The sequence below is a fragment of the Mauremys reevesii genome, linkage group 7 (assembly GCF_016161935.1).
Source record: "Mauremys reevesii isolate NIE-2019 linkage group 7, ASM1616193v1, whole genome shotgun sequence".
Lineage (NCBI taxonomy): Eukaryota > Metazoa > Chordata > Testudines > Geoemydidae > Mauremys > Mauremys reevesii.
The window spans coordinates 34,222,646-34,240,199 of NC_052629.1; the positions used below are offsets into that span (position 1 = coordinate 34,222,646).

The 17,554-nt window shown below is 39.8% G+C and overlaps 1 protein-coding gene across 1 annotated transcript in view; it reads right to left on the reverse strand.

Moving 5' to 3' along the window:
* The window catches only part of PTEN (phosphatase and tensin homolog), a 106,367-nt gene that overhangs the window by 57,174 nt on the left and 31,639 nt on the right, over positions 1 to 17,554 (reverse strand). Inside the window, exon 3 of the mRNA XM_039547624.1 lies at positions 13,096 to 13,180. Within this exon, the coding sequence (XP_039403558.1) occupies positions 13,096 to 13,180 (85 nt within the window). The remainder of the gene's footprint in view (positions 1 to 13,095; positions 13,181 to 17,554) is intronic.

Consider the following 17,554-nt stretch of genomic DNA (forward strand, 5'->3'; position numbering starts at 1 on the left):
TGAAATCCATCTGGCACTATGCTCACAAAAAAGAATTTCAGTATAAGATTGTTCATTAATATTTTATTCCAGTTATCTACAGTAGGAATCCTGGGTCCACAAGTTTAAGATAGCTCTTTTTTTTGGCTTATAAAACATGGCAATAGCAAGCACAGCTTCCTTATTCCTGGTTTGAATCTTTTTAACAGGCTAACTCCCAACACACCTTGTAAGTCCAATTCAAGTTCCATCACTGATTTGTGGGTTTTTTTACATTTCATGATGGTTTTCCAAAAGAGTTTTACCATCCAGCAGTACCATATCATATATATGAAAGAGGGCCGACTGTTTTACATTTCAGACAGACATCTGGCACTATATAATAAAATAAATAATACTGAGATGGAGAAACCTACATTCTATAAACCAGGGGTAGTCTATTTTTTGTCAAGGTCCAAATTTCTTTGTCAAGGTATAGTAAAGGTCCGGACTAAAGAAAAATAAAAGTGATAGTAAATAAAGATTTTGGGGTTCATTCAAAAGCGTCTGGCAGTCTGGATTTGTCCTGTGGTCCACCAAGTGACTAGCCCTGCTATAAACTGAATAGTACTGAATTTGGTTAGTCTTAGAGCCAATATTTACCATTATTTCATTCCATTCTTTTGCTGTAATTTCATATTTACAGTGTGCACTTCATAACTTAAGCTTTGTGTAATTTCTTCTTTAAAAACAGTCATAGATTATACATTCTAGACAATCTTGAGTGATGAAACTGAGACCTTATATAACATTTTCTAATACAAATTGCTTTGTTGGTTCCTTTCTTCTCTGAAAGGTATTTTTAATAAAGTAAACCATCATGAAAACTCAAATTGTGCATTCTTTTCTTTTTTTAATATATCAGATATCTGTTTAAGGGTTGCCCATCCCTAAAGAAAGTCTTCTATTTGTTGGGGCAAATTTGCCCCAACATCTAAAAACTGATTCAACCTGGGTTTAAAAACACTAAACTTTTCAGTAGTAGGTGATGTTTCATGGATGCTAGAATTTTGGGATACAAGTCCGGTACATAATTATACAATGATATTGAGTTTGGCAGTTTCTATTCTATCTGTATTCATGAGGAAGTCGCTCTGTTACAGATCCATTCCAGTACTGGTCTAATCTTTGCTACCTACAGTATCACTGAAGTTTGGTAGCACCTAACCTCCTGTTTCAACTGGAGATTCCAGACATTCCATTGATTCTTGTGTTCCCAACTGACCACATTAAATGTCTTGAAGAAATTTTCAGGGGGTGTAAAGAGAACCATAGAAAAAGACCCTGGGGAAGACATTCATTTTAAGTACATGAATTCGACCTATCAAAGTCAAACATAGGTATGTTAACCTTCCCACATCACAGTAAATAATTTTCATTAATGGCTCAATATTTAAATTAAACAGGTCCCCCACTTCAGGTGTTATATTAATGCCTAAATATCTAATTTTATCATCAACTACTTTCAGAAGGCGTTTATTAAGCATCTTTTGGAGCCGAGGCATAGTATCTCTAATTTAGACTAATTAAGTCTATATTCCTGTACCATACATTTCAACTATTTCCTGTAATACAGGACACCTTTTATTTATATTTTTTAATCAAAAGAATAAGATTAGTGTATAATGCAACTTTCTATTCCGAATATATTTAGTTCCCTGAATTCAGGATCGTAAGTTCTTTAGTGCTAAATGTTCAATAATCAAATCAAATAAGTGACACCCGTGTCTTGTTTCTTTGTCTGAAGATATAGGCTTGGTCTTTGACATTTCCTCAAATACGCGTCATAGGATTTCTGTAGATTTTAAATCCACTTTGAAAGCATTCCCCAAACCTATACATCTCCAACATTCTAAATAAAAAAGGGCATTCTACCAAGTCAGAAGCCTTTTCTGCATTCATCGTAAGAACACAGACCTCTTTATTAGCGCTTGTGAAATGCTGCAGCACATGTAGGAGTTCTCTTATATTATTTCAGGGGCTTCTTCCTTTTATAAATCCAGTTGGACTTTGTTCCATTAATTTAGGCATTGTCATCTCTAATCTGGATGAAACTATGGTAGTAAAACACTATCTATATTTATTAATGAGCTGGGCCTATGAAATACTAGATTTGTTATGTTTTTATTTGGTTTTAGGTATCAAAAATCTCTCTCTGCTTGATCAAAGGTATTTGGTAAGCACTCAGTTGCCCAAAGAAAAAGAGAACGAGGAGTACTTATGGCACCTTAGAGACTAACAAATTTATTTGGGAAATAAGCTTTAGTGGGCTAAAACCCACTTTGTCGGATGCATGCAGTGGAAAACACAGTAGGAAGATATATATACACACACAAAGAGAACATGAAAAAAATGGGTGTTGCCATACCAACTCTAACAAGACTAATCAATTAAGGTGGGCTATTAGCAGGAGAAAAAAATTTAGTAGTGATAATCAGGGTGGCCCATTTCAAACAGTTGACAAGAAGGTGTGAGTAACAACAGGGGAAAAATTAGCATGGGGAAATAGTTTTTACTTTATGTAATGACCCATCCACTCCCAGTCTTTATTCAAGCCTAATTTAATGGTGTCCAGTTTGCAAATTAATTCCAGTCTGCAGTTTCTCCTTGGAGTCTATCTTAAGTTTTTTTTGTTGGAGAATTGCGACTTTTAGGTCTGTAATTGAGTCACCAGGGAGGTTGAAGTGTTCTCCAACTGATTTTTTAATGTTATAATTCTTGATGTCTGATTTATGTCCATTTATTCTTGTGTCGAGATTGTCCGGTTTGGCCAATGTACATGGCAGAGGGGCATTGCTGGTACATGATGGCATCTATCACATTGGTAGATATGCAGGTGAACGAGCCTCTCATGGTGTGGCTGATGTGATTAGGTCCTATGATGGTGTCCCTTGAACAAATTTGGCAACAGAGATAGTGTTTTCACCATCCTGGCCACTATGGATGTAGAAGCCCTCTACACCAACATTCCACACAAAGATGGACTACAAGCCATCAGGAACAGTATCCCCGATAATGTTACAGCAAACCTGGTGGCTGAACTTTGTGACTTTGTCCGCACCCACAACTATTTCACACTTGGGGACAACGTATACCTTCAAGTCAGCAGCACTGCTATGGGTACCCGCATGGCCCCACAGTATGCCAACGTTTTTATGGCTGACTTAGAACAACGCTTCCTCAGCTCTCGTCCCCTAACCCCTCTACTCTACCTGCACTATACTGACGACATCATCATCTGGACCCAGGGAAAAGAAGCCCTTGAGGAATTCCACCATAATTTCAACAATTTCCATCCCACCATCAACCTCAGCCTGAACCAGTCCACACAAGGGATCCACTTCCTGGACACTACAGAGATAATAAATGACTGTCACAAACACCACCCTATACCGGAAATCTACTGACCGCTATATACTTACCTACATGCCTCCAGCTTCCATCTAGGACACATCACATGAATCATTATCTACAGCCGATTTCTAAGATACAATCACATTTGCTCCAATCCCTCAGGCTGAGACAAACACCTCCAAGATCTCTATCAAGCGTTTTTAAAACTACAATACCCACCTGCTGAAGTGAAGAAACAGATTGAGAGCCAGAAGAATACCCAGAAGTCACTTAGGGCATGTCTACACTACAAAATTAGGTCGATTTTATAGATGTTGATTTTTAGAAATCGATTTTATACAGTCGATGGCGTATGTCCACCCTAAGTGCATTAAGTCGGCAGAGTGCGTCCTCACTACTGTGGCTCGCATCGAGTTACGGAGCTATCCCACAATTCCCGCAGTCTCCACAGCGGGGGTCTGTGCTCTAGGTTGGCTTTCCTGCCGCTCCATCAGATGCTTCAGCATGTCTGTTTGCTCCCACATTAGCCTCAGTATCGTGTCCTGCCTCCACTCTTGGTGCTCACTTAATTCTTTCCTGGCCTCTGCCACTGAATGCCTCCATGAATTAAGCTGTGCCCTATCAGTGCGGGAGGACTGCATGAGCTCAGAAAACATGTCATCGCGAGCGCGTTTTTTTCACCTTCTAATCTGTGATAACCTCAGGGATGGTGATGATTGGGGGAGGATAGAAACATTCTATGCTCTACGTTCGTGGGTGGGAGGGGAAGAGAGACTGCATGGTCACCTGTGCCACTGAGTTCGCCACGCTGACCAAACAAGAAATGAAATTCAAAAGATCCCAGGGCTTTTCCTGTGTACCAGGCTAGTGCATCAGAATCCAAAGTGCTGTCCAGAGCGGTCACAATGGAGCACTCTGGAATAGCTCCCCGAGGCCAATACTGTCGATTTGGGTCCGCACTAATCCTAATTCGACCCAGCAAAGTCAATTTTACCGCCAATCCCCTCAGCAGGGAGGAGTACAGAAGTCGATTTTAAGAGCCCTTTAAGTCGACAGAACGGGGTTGGTTGTGTGGACGCAGTCATTTTTAAACTGACCTAACGCGGTTAAATTCGACCTACCCCTGTAGTATAGACAAGGCCTTAATCCAGGACAGGCCCAACAAAGAAAGTAACAGAACGCTACTAGCTGTCCCCTTCAGCCCCCAACTAAAACCTCTCCAGTGCATTATCAAGAATCTACAACCTATCCTGAAGGACGATCCTTCACTCTCACAGATCTTGGGAGACAGGCCAGTCCTCGCTTACAGACAGCCCCCCAACCTGAAGCAAATACTCACCAGCAACCACACAACAAAAGCACTAATCCAGGAACCTATCCTTACAACAAAGCTCACTTTAATTGATTAGTCTCAGAGTTGGTATGGCAACACCCTTTTTTCATGTTCTGTGTGTGTATGTATATGTACATGTACGTACGTGTGTGTATATATAATCTCCATCCACCTATACACACACACACACCCCTACCTACCTTCCTACTATATCTTCCACTGCATGCATCCGATGAAGTGCATTTGAGCCCACGAAAGCTTATGCCCAAATAAATGTGTTAGTCTCTAAGGTGCCACAAGTACTCCGTTCTTTTTGCTGATACAGACTAACATGGCTACCTGAAACCTGTCAGTTGCCCAAGAAGATTGAAATACATTTGCTAACAAGAGCATTACCTATTTTTTAAAAATTTTAAGAGACTTCAGAAGCATATTCACCTGGAACAGGACTCTTCCCTGATTTTAGTGATGCCTACACCATTTCTATTTCTTCTGGTGTTACTGGGCTAACTAGTACTACTCTTTCATTGTATGTCAGTCTGGGCATGTTAAGATACTGCAATATGCTAGTTCTCAATTCTTCCATTTACACATATTTGCTAGTATCTCTCTCTCAAATATTCCACTAGTAATTTGTAAATCCCTTTGTTTTTTTGGTGTATTCCATTTTGTCCTTAAGGTACTGCATAGCTGTTCTGGTTCTTAGGCTGGAAATAAGTCTGCTAGATTTGTTCCTCCATTCATAAAGCCTTTGTCTGGCAAATAAGAGAGCTGTTTGGTTTTTTTTTTCTATGATCAGTGCTTCTAATGCGCTCTTACAAAGTTTAAAACCAAGAGATTAAAAACAGCATCATCAGTCAAATAATAATGCTTCTGCAAACTGTAAATTTGTTCCTCTATGGCCACTTATTTTTGCTTGTCTTTTTCCCCACAACTACTTTCTGGGATACTTATAGCTTTAAAGGCCTCCCACCTAATTATATACAGGATATATCCACAAGAACTATCAATGTTTTATCCATTTTATTCACAAAGTTTTTGTCTTAACAATATATTACCAAATGTCTTCTTTTCCCTTATTCATGAATTAGACTATTTTAATGAAGACAGGTGCCTGGTCCAAGATATGTATTAATCAAACTCTAACCTTAAGAATTCAGTGGGAAAGAACTTTTGGTATCAAAGTTAGATTTATCCTAGTATGCCTGTTGGCAGTTTTGGAGGGGGGAAAAAAAAAAAAAACAAACACAAAGTCCTTCCTATTACCAGATTCCCTGCATATACATTTAGTATCATTACCAACTATAACAACCATAAACCATATATTTCAAAGAAACATTCTATTTTAATTTCCTCCTTATACTTGATATTTCTAATATGCTTTTAATACTTACAAATTTTCCTAATTTTAATTTCTGTGCCATGATTTATTAAAAACTACTTAATATTCCTAATACACAATATAAAATCTTTCTAAAGATTTCTGCCACGGAGGCAGTATTTTTCTGAACACGCATAACCATTTTGTTTTGTTACATTCAAAAGCTGTCCCAATTCCACTTGCCTGATACTTATAGGGCCCTTGATTAAGCGCTATTTAACTTTAATCTAATTAGTTCCCAGTTCTTGTCTCCTGCATTTGGTTCCAGGACTGAGTTCAGGAACGTTTACGCTTCTGGTATATAAAGAGTGAGATTGACCCACCCTGTATATTTTCAGGCTTGCTTGGGGGGGGAGGAGAAGAGAGAGAAGAACGCAGATTGAAGCTTTTTCCTGTGGATCTGTGTGCAGACTTGTGTAAACTCAACCCTTTTCCTCTGTGCACCGATGAAAGGGTCTTGATAGGAGTTGACTCAGTCGCCCTCCACTTTTATTTCTTTTAACTTTTCAGCTATGTTCAGAACCAAAACCTGGTCTCTAAAGTTGTGTAGCCGTACTATGACAGGATGTGGTCTAGTCAAATTTCTGTTGTGCAGTGTTATCTCAATTCTGTGTGCTCTTTCAATCTTAACTTTATCTGATCTGACCAACCGATTCAAGACTTTCAGACTCCAAGTTTCAAAGTATTTATAGGTTATTTGCCTTTGGTCCCTTCCAGCAGCCCTAGAATCCTAGTATTTTTTCCTAGGTCCCCCATTTTCCACATATTCCACCTTTTCAGTCAATGGCTTGATAGGAGATACTGGGTTCATACATCTTCCTCTTGACCCTCCAGGTCATCCTCAATGCAATAATTCTAGAGTTCATCTCTGTAATGGATACTACTAGTTCATCTATTTACTGTCCAGCTGTCATTTAATTTTTCTTCAAGCTTGCTCAAATAGGTTTCCAGCACCAGAGTTAAATTGGCAGTAATCTGTGGCACTCAGCCATCCGCAGTACTGCTAAATCTTCTCACTCCAGTTCTTTAACTTGTATATTATCCTCTTTTTGTTTTACCCTCCTCCCAACTTTTCAGAGTTGCCAACTGTTGCTCAGATTTCTAGCTAGATATTAACTGTAATTCCACCTACTTCACACTTTGTTTTCTGGCACTGCTGCTGTTCTTTGTGATTCTCCAAAGGGGATGGACCTGCCAGTCATGTCACTTAACTTTCAGACCGGAGAACAGTGTGCATCCTGCTACTGCAGTACCAGTGAGTTCAAGAGACCGTCCTCAGGCTGTAACTCTGCTGCTCCTTACAGACCTCCTGGAAAGTAGGGTGGACAGGCCAACCCATTCACTTCTCTTCTCAGCTTCCCAGAAAATAGAGACAGACTGCCTCCTGCTACCAGAAAGGCTACGGGTGTGGTAATGCCTTTCACTGTGTATATCTCAGCAAGGAGGCAAATGGGCCTCTTGCTCACCTCCAGCAATGCTGACACTGTAACTCCAGTGGTGGTGGGGAACAAAGGCCGTAAGCCTGCTCAGATCTTCTCTGCTCCTATTCCTACCAATCTATTCTTACCTGTCTCTATTCTCCTCAACTCCCGAAATGGTATAGTACCACTGTCAGTGGAGGGCTCTGCTGTAAATTTTGCTGAAAATTAGAGAAGGGGTGAGTGGGAGCTAACCAGAGCTACTTCCTTGCTCCACCAGAAGTCACATGAGCCTTTTAAAAGTTCTTGGTAATGGTCAAAGATCTCAAGCTGCTTGAGTCCTTTAGGGCATGGAAAGAGAAAGTCATCCATGTTGGAGCTCAATTCCAGTCCCTCAAAAGGAAGAGCCTCAATTGTTGTACTCACCTGAGGAGTCCTGAAGTCTGTAGTCAAGATACCCCTAAGGGAGCCCAGAAAACAGAAGGCAACAAGAAAGCTGCTCAGACAGGATAAATATTGGAATCCTGGAACCAATGGAGCCCAGTACGAACCTCTAACCTTCACATCTAGTAGCAGTTTAACTGACATCCCCTAGAACCAAATAACTGCTGCACACAAAGGCTGTTTTCTCTGCTCAGCAACAAAGCAAAAAAAAGAAGCAGCAAAATCGGGCCCAAACAAGCAGGAAAGCAACAAATAAAAAACTTTTAAAAACAGGTTAAAAGTCCTAAGGGTATAGTGACAAAAGTAAAAAAAAAAAAAAAAAAAAAAAGCTGTAAGTGCAGGCATAAATCCCTGAAACAATACTGAAAATGGTAAAATCTAAGTTAATAAAGGTGTCATTTTAAAAAATGATGAAGTAATTTTAAAAAAAGTTAACTCTACAAAGGCTAAAAAAATTTAGCAGTTAAACTTTGTAAAAATGTTTAAAAGGACCATGTTAAAAAAAATTTCTTGCTTTCTTTTCAGCCATTCTAAAGAAAAAATGGGTCCTTTCCCAAAGGAATGTCTGTAAATAATCCAGGTAAAAAAAAACTAATTAAAATCATTTGACTATAAACACTTTAGTCAAATTTGCTAAAAAATACACCACCTCATAAATTTAATAACTAAACAGTAAAATAATTTCCCCAGAATCCTTAAAAGGTAGAAGCCATTAAAACCTAGCCTGCCTATAAAACAAAAACACAGAAAAACATGGGGGTAATTCCTCTGTTTTGCCTGCAATCAGCAAGGGTATTTGTAAAAGGAAAAAAAAATATTTTAAGCAATATTAAAAAAATATTTGTCTTTCAAAAAAAATCAGAAAAACCTAATACCAGCTACAGAACATCCTAATATAAAAACAAAAGTTTAAAAAAAAACACAACACCATACAGCTATAAGTATGGAATGTACTAAAATGCAGATACTTGCTTTGTCCACCTTGAAACACAAAATGTTGTGGGTAATATCAAAACACTAAGATTTTAATACACTTGTTAAAGCAAAGAAAAAACATCATTGTTTGATATCTATCAATATAAATAAATGCAGTATGTCTCCAATACGGTAAAACCAAATTTGTTAAGTAAAAAAATTATTGTTAAAATCACACACCAACAGGCTCTGAAAGCAAAGATATGGAAAGTTAGCCCACTCCCCATATTGCACATGAAATCATTCTGGCTGCCAGTGGGCTGAAAACAAACAAAAAAAAGCTATTAAACACCAAAGGTTGTACCAAGTGGACTCCTCAAAAGTGGGTGTGCTTGTTCATGCCTGTTGCTCCAAAGCCCTGTAGTAAAAACATTTCACTAAAATCTTATATGTGAAACGTATTAAATAATAAAACCAAAGTACTGTATAACGGGCAATGTGTATGTGTTACTTCGTAAAAAAAAGCATTTTAAAAATATAAGTGTTAGCAACCCACCAGTAGACAAACGTAAATGTAATTTAAGTACTGTGTTTACCAATAATCACATTTACTATTTGCCACAACCAAAAAAGTCTAAGCTAAGTTCTCTCTCAATCTTGGCATTAAATAGCAAACAGTTAGCAATCATCTGTTAAAAAGTAAAAAGGTAAAGTAGTCCCTAAAAAAACCAAAAAGGCGATGCGGAAAACCAAACCATTCATATTATACATGCAAATGGAGACATGTTAAAAACTGCCACTGCAAAAAAATGTAACAGCTTACCATTGGTATAACATTTTCTGAATGGTCTCCCACAACTACTGGCATACTAATGTTACTATCCCTAATTGTTTTGATTTTAAATTGTATGTGTTTAATTAAAATGTTTAAAAATGTGCTGTTAAATAAAACAAATGTATGCAAAGCTAGAGCCACAGACCCAAATCACCTCCCAGTATTTTCTATTACGCAAACTAAATAAGAAGCGACACTGGCGATTAATAATCTTAGTGTCAAAAGGGGGATATGTAGGAACTGGATTTTATAATGTCCCATAAGAATTAATGTATGATTTGATTTCATCCTGCTAGCCACCCTTTTTAAATAGCAAAAAGAAATGACCCTCTGGGACTATGAGATTCTGTTTTCCCATATGCATTACAAATTGGGCCCTCTTTAACTCTGTTTTAAAATTTAGTTAGTAAGAGACAGGATTCTCTATTGTGTCTATGTTAAGTAGATTAGAGGAACATTGAAAGCCTGGGTCTCAATGTAAATTGTCTTAGTTCTTAATTGTAAACTGTTTGTATTCTCAATCTGTTTGTGTAAATGAGGAATGTATGCATCAGGAAAAGAGAAGGTGTGAAGGCCATTGTTATAGCCAGATGGTCAAGGAAGAGGTAAAAAGACTTAGACAAAAAATCATCAACGCCCATCCATAATAAAGGGCAGATTGACAACCCGGAGGACAATTAATTAAATCGGAACAAAGGACAGGATGACCCTCTCGGAAGTGTATTGGAATGTTTACACCAATTAAGTAGTAACCGGTCACAAACTGACACAGCAAAATCCATAGACTTCAACGAAGAAAAAAAACCTATAAGGACAGGCTGCTTGGCCATGGGACTTTGGGTTCGTCTTGTCACACTCCAGGAGCATCAGATCGCGACCGATAGAGCCCTGCTCCCCACCTAGGCTGGCCACTAGATTGATCCAGACTATGGACTGGTAACCATAAACATCAATGCAGGGGAGGGAGGGAGGGAGGGAGACTAAAAAGCATATGCTAACTGTTGTATTTTCAATAAATGCTGCGTACTTGCCTTCCGTACTTTTTACTCCCGTGTGCTTTGTATGAGCATAACAAAAAGAGGACTTTGGGGGGCTCCCCGGAAGCCATGACATGTCCTCCCTCAGCTCCTAGGCAGAAGTGCAGCAGACAGGTCCACGCGCTGCCTCCGCCCACAGGCAATGCCCCCACAGCTCCCAATGGCCGTGGTTCCCAGCCAATGGGAGCTGCAGAGGCAGTGCACAGAGGTCCAGGGCTGCGCCTCCGCCTAGCAGCTATGGGTACGTGCCGCTTCCAGGAATCTGCACGGAACCAGGGAGGAAGCCTGCCAGCCCCCACCAACTACCCTCACCCCAGCACCAGTGGGGATCCTGAGCTGCTCCCCCCCAGAGCACCTGTGGCACCCCAAGGCTGCCCCCAACTCCCATGACAACCCCAGACCCTCCCTCCAAGATTTAGTAAGGGGTATATAGTACAAGTCACAGGCCATGAATTTTTTTTTTTGTTGTTGTTGCTCATGACCTGTCCATGACTTTTACTAAAAGTACCTGACATTAAAAAATAGCCTTAATTGTGGACTGATCATCCGAGTTACTGGGCACCCTGAGAATTGTGAATAAAATCTCTCCTGAGGAGCAGAGTAACAATACGTTAAAAATTGTAAACAAAAGTTGTTTTGTAAAGAAAAAATTATGATAAAGACCAGTCAAAAACCACCATGGGAGTTCCCAGATCTACCTACTGAGACTGTCAAGAAACAGGGCACAAAATGTGTGGTGCGGGGGGGAGGGGAATTGACAGGACTGGTTTGCAAAGACCAGGACCCACATCTGTAGTTTCTCCCATCCATGCTGGAATCACACAGATATGCAATGAACTGGTTCAATAAGAGCTGTTACTTGTAAATAAATCAATACTGCACTTCTCTCACTCCACCCTTACTGTGAGTTGTGAAAGGCCTCTCAATCATAATTTACACACACCCCACTAGACAGTCCTTCACACACCCTTTACCAAGCCCCTGGGAGGCTGTGGCCCTAGACTTTGAGAAACGTTGCTCTAATAAGTGCATTAAGATGTGTTAGCATTGCTCATGTAATATTAGGAGCACTAGCAATACAAAATTAAACCATTATGCACACAGTTGTAATAATTTGGTTTAGCTAACCTGGTACTGAGCATGGTTAAGCTTCAAGTGTAGACAGAAGCAGCTAGTTGTGCAGGGTTTAACCATGATTGTTTCAGTTTACTCTAACTATGTAGGGTTATCTAAATGTTGTTGAACATGGCTTGTCCCCATTTACACTTGAAGCTCAAGTACACTCAGTATGAGTTCAGTCAACCCAGTTGCTGACAACTGTGCGCATAATGGTTTCATGTTACAGTGGAGACAAGGCCAAAGCACTATGCAAGTATTGAGTACAGTGGCTTTTATCTAATAGAGAAGTGCCTTAATATTCTGAATATTGCAAAATCCTTTTTAATTTAAATATCAATGAGGTTGTGTTTTAAATTAGGTTTGCAACTTTTGCCACATGTATGATGGACAAAGGAAGCCTGAAAGTTCCCCCTTCTCCTCTCCAAGGCACTGGGGTTTTAGGTTGTTTTCTTTAATGCCATTTACACCTTGGAAATACCAGGAATACCAAACCAGGTCTTCTCTGGTTTTGCCTAAGTATCCCCCCCCTCAGACAAAGAGGAAACAAACAATGCTGAAACTTTAATGAACATTTTTCTACAAAGTGTTTTTTAAACATTGGAGTTAAATGGACAAACAAAAAATACTTTAAGTAACTAATTGTGCTTCCCTCTCAATTCCTTAGTTTTAACTCTTGTGAGATCATAATTTCACTTATTCTCCAGTTGCCACAGAGGGTGGAATTTTCAAAAGCACCTGAAGTGATTTATGAACATGAGTTCCATCAACTTTAAAATGGGACTTGTGCTCTTAACTCACTTATGTTTCTGGCAAGTATTTCTGCTTGGTATTTTACATTAGAAATGTAAGGTTAGCTGCTCTGGAAACCTTACTGAGATTTTCAAAAATTATCTATATGAGTTAGGGGTCATGCTCTTAAGTCATATAAGCACTTTTCCAACACAATTAGCCCAGATCAATGTTACACCTGAAAAGCTGATTGTATGAATTTGATGTGTACATACAACAATGGCCTAGAATACAATCCCTAGAAATACACTTCATTTTACAGAAACAGAACCAAAGACCACTTTTACACCAAACTTTGCCCTCCCCTAAGTACCTCTAAGCAGAAGATCACGTGTACTCTATCCAACCTACTTATTACAGGAATTAAAGGTTAAACTATTGCATGAATTCTGAGTATTTCAAAAAACAGATAAGCAAGTAATTCACAGTATCAGCAAAAATATAAATCTTACCTTACTACATCATCAATGTTGTTTCGGTATACTCCTTCAAGTCTGTCTGCAGGAAAACCCATAGCAATTATGTTTGGATAAATATCTGAATATTCAAGTTAAGGAAACCTTTGGAAAATACATTTGTAAAGTATGAATTAAGTTCAACAGTTCAAAATTACTTTAATGAAACATGGCTGTAAATTAAGGAACAAAAATAAAATAAGCAATGACTCTTTCCAGAATTTTTTTTGGGGGGAGGGGATGGGGAAATCTTGCATAACAGACTAATCCCTACTCCTGAGGGCATTCTGCGCCAAACCATTAAAAATTTTGTGCCAAATAAAAATTCTGCACACAATATTTTAAAATTCTGTCAAATAAATGTGAAGGCTTGAGCATGGCAATAGAGAGCACAGGCCACTGGCTGCACAGAGTGGGAGATCACTGTGCAGCTCCCCCCGGATACAGACTCAGTGGTGAGGCTGCACCCAACCCTGACACAGCACAAGGACCAGGCCGATCTGTGCCAGGTGTACCAGGAGTGGACAGGCAGGCTCAGCAAGAAGTTTGAGTACAATGGTAATGGGACTCTGTAGGGGTGTCCAGGTGAAGTGGTTGGGGCTCAGCTGGGGGGGGGGGTCTGGGTGTGGAGGGAACAGAGCTCAGCAGGGGGTATGGATGTCAGGAGCACAGTGGGTCCAGATGCAGCTGATTGAGGCTCAGTGTGGTTTGGATCTAGGTGGCTCATCGGAGTGGTCCAGGTGCAGGGGGAAACGGGCTCATTGGGGGGCAGGTGCTGAGTGCGGGGGGGGGGGGGATGAGGCTCGGCATGAGGGTCTGGATATGAGGGGGTCTGGATGCGCAGGGGTTGGGTGGATGGGGGAGCAGCTCCCTGTACAGGGATCCCTCCTCTTGCAGTTGAAGAGCAATGGGTGCAATAAGAGGGAGGGAGAGTTTGCAGAGCTTCCTTCAGCTGGACGAGAAATCTGGGGATGGGTCTGACCTGGCCCTGGATACCATGCAAGGGAAGAGGAAGTCCCGTCTTCCCCAGCCCAGTTGGGACTAGCAGCTGAGCCCAGCACAGGGTAGGAACCACCAGCTGGATCTTCCCTAGTCCCACCTCCTGCCCCACAGTGATTTACCTCTCTGCCAGCTGTCCTGGGAGAGTCACATGACCACTCTTGTGGCTTTCCTTTGCTTCCCCCTCAGAAAGTCATTTTTCTGTGGGGAAGCAAAGAAATCTGTGGGAGACAAATTCTGCGCAGTGGTGGAGAATTTCCCCAGGAGTATAATCCCAGAGCACACTGAATGTCTGCCACAAAAAAAAAAAAATTGTTGCAAACTCAGACAAGACATCAGAAACATTTACAGTTGGACAAAACACTAACATTCACTAGAAAAACAATCCATTACAGAACCAACATAACAAGAACTTTGAGGAAAAAGTGCTATACTTCTTCACACCTACAGCAGCCACACCTATAAAAAAGTCTATTTTAAAAATAAAAATGTTATGCAGTTTTAAATTACAGAAGCATTCCAAACTAAAAGCTACCTTAAGCCATCAGCAAGATCCTAAAATAGGTAGCTCAGTACTAAAGAGCAACATTCCACTTAAAGATACTGAAATACATGTCTCAGGTAAGGAGGGACTGGCAACCCTACACAAATAATGCAATCTATCACTCAGAGCTAATGGTTGAGGTGGCATTCTATCTTCAGTATGTCTGAAGTCCTAAATATGCAACATTCAGCAGATGAGCATTTACAGTATCTCGGAAAGATTATGAAGGTATTTCTTTATGGTATAGATGGGGAAAGCCCAATTTCCCCATTTTTGGCCCCAGCATTAGAGTATTTTGTCTGAACTGCTCCTGATCACACATTTATCTCAATGCGATACATATAATCTGAGGAAAGAACATAACAAGCATCCTCTTTGAAAAAAGTTGACTGCTTCTTGGAACCCACAAGAGGAGAGGCAACTCTTGATTTATTCCTAAATGGAGCACAGGGATCTGGTCCAAGAGGTGAATATAGCTAAACCACTTGATAATAATGACTATAATTTAATTAAATTTAACGTTCTTGGGCGGGGAGGGGGAAGACATGAAAAGCCCACCACAGTAGCTTTTAATTTAAAAAGGAAACTACACAAAAATGAGGAAGCTAGTTAAATGGAAATTAAAAGGTACGGTCACAAAAGTAAAATACCTGAAAGCTGCATGGAAACTTATTAAAAACACCATGAGAGGTTCAAATTAAATGTATACCACAAATTAAAAAACGAGAGGACCAAAAAGGTGCAACCACAGATAAAGAACAAAGTGAAAGAAATGCTTAGAGGCAAAAAGGCATCCTTTAAAAACTCGAAGTTAAATTCTACTGAGGGAAATAGAAAGGAGCATAAACGTTGGCAAGTCAACTGTAAAAGTATAATAAAGCTGGCCAAAAAAGACTTTGAGGAGGAACTAGCCAAGACACTCAAAAGCTAACAGCAAACCATTTTTTACGTATATCAAAAGGAGGAAGCCTGCATAACATTGTGGAGTCACCACTGGATGACTAGGTGCTAAAGAGACACTAAAGGAAGATAAGGCTATTTTAGAAAAATTATATCAATTCACTGCAGAGGATGTGAGGGAGATTCCCATACCTGAGCCATTCTTTCTAAGTCAAAACTCTGAGGAACTGTCCAAGGTTGAGGTGTCATTAGAGGAGGTTTTGGAACAAACTAAACAGTAATTAAGTCACCAGGACCAGATGTTATTCACCCAAAGGGTCTGACTGAACTCGTATGAAATTGCAGAACTATTAACTGAGCTATGTAACCTTTTAAATCAGCTTCTGTACTAACTGACTGGAAAATAGCTAATGTGATAATTTTCAAGCAAAAGGCTCCAGAGGTGATCTTGACAATTATAGGTCAGTAAGCCTAACTTCAGTAATAGGCAAACTGGTTGAAGTGAAAATAAAAATCAGAATTATCAGACACAGATGAACACAATTTGTTAGGGGAAGAGAACCTGGTTTTTGTAATGGGAAATCATGCCTCACCCATCTATTAGAATTCTTAAAAAGGTGAGGAAAGCAAACATATGGACAAAGGGCATCCAGTGGATATAGTGTACTTAGATTTTCAGAAAGCCTTTGACGAAGTCCCACGCCAAAGGCTCTTAAACAAAGTAAGCTTATCATGGGATAAAAAGGGAAGTCCTCTCACGGATCAGTAACTGCTTAAAAGACAGGCAATAAAGGATAGGGAGAGAAGTAAACAATGGTGTCCCTCACAGGGATCTGTACTGGGACCAGTGCTATTCATAAATGATCAGGAAAAAAGGCTCATCAGTGAAGTGGCAAAATTTGGAAAGGATACAAAATTACTCAAGATACTTCAGTCCAAAGCTGCCTGAAGAGTTACCAGGGGATCTTACAAAACTGGGTGACTAGGTAACAAAATGACAGATGAAATTCAGGGTTGATAAATGAAAAGTAATGCATATTGGAAAACAATTCGAACTATACATACAGAATGATGGGAACTAAATTGGCCATTACCATTCAAGAAAGATCTTGAGAGTCATTGTGGATAGTTCTCTGAAAACATCCGCTCAATGTGCAGTGGCAGTCAAAAACGCTAAAAAATGTTAGGAACCATTAGGAATAGATAAGACAAAAGATCATATGCCACTATATAAATCCATGGTATGCCCACACCTTGAATATTGTTAGGAGGTCTGGTCACCCCATCTCAAAAAAGATATTCTACTTGAAAAAGATTCAGAGAAGAGTACAAAAATTAGGGATATGGAACAGATTTCATATGAGAGATTAAAAAGACTGGGACTGTTCAGCCCAAAAAGAGATAGGGCTAAGGGGTGATATGAGAGGTCTGTAAAATCATGAATGGGGTGGAGAAAGCGAATAAGTATGTATTATTTACTCCTTCACATAACAAGAACAACAATGATGGGGTCATCCAATGAAGTTAGTAGGCAGCAGGTTTAAAACGAACATAAGAAAGTACTTCACACAATGCACAGTGAACCTGTGGAACTCATTGGCAGGGGATGTTGTGAAGGCCAAAATTAAAATGGGGTTGAAAAAAGAATTAGAGAAGTTCATGGAGGATAGGTACATCAAGGATTATTAGCCAAGATAGTCAGGGATGCAAGCCCATGCTCTGGGTGTCCCCAGCTTCTGATGCTAGAAGCTGGGAGTAGATGACAGAGGATGGATCACTCAATAATTGCCCAGTTCATTCCCTCTGAATTACCAGCATTGGCCACTTTCAGAAAACAGGACATTGGGCTAGACGGATCATTGGTATGAGCCAGTATGTCCGTTCTATGTTGCACTAAAGTCCCAGATATTGTAATCAGTATCTTACTATAGTATCAGAGAGGTAGCTGTGTTTACTGCTTTTACAGATCCAGACTAAGAGTCCTGTGGCACCTTACAGACTAACAGACGTATT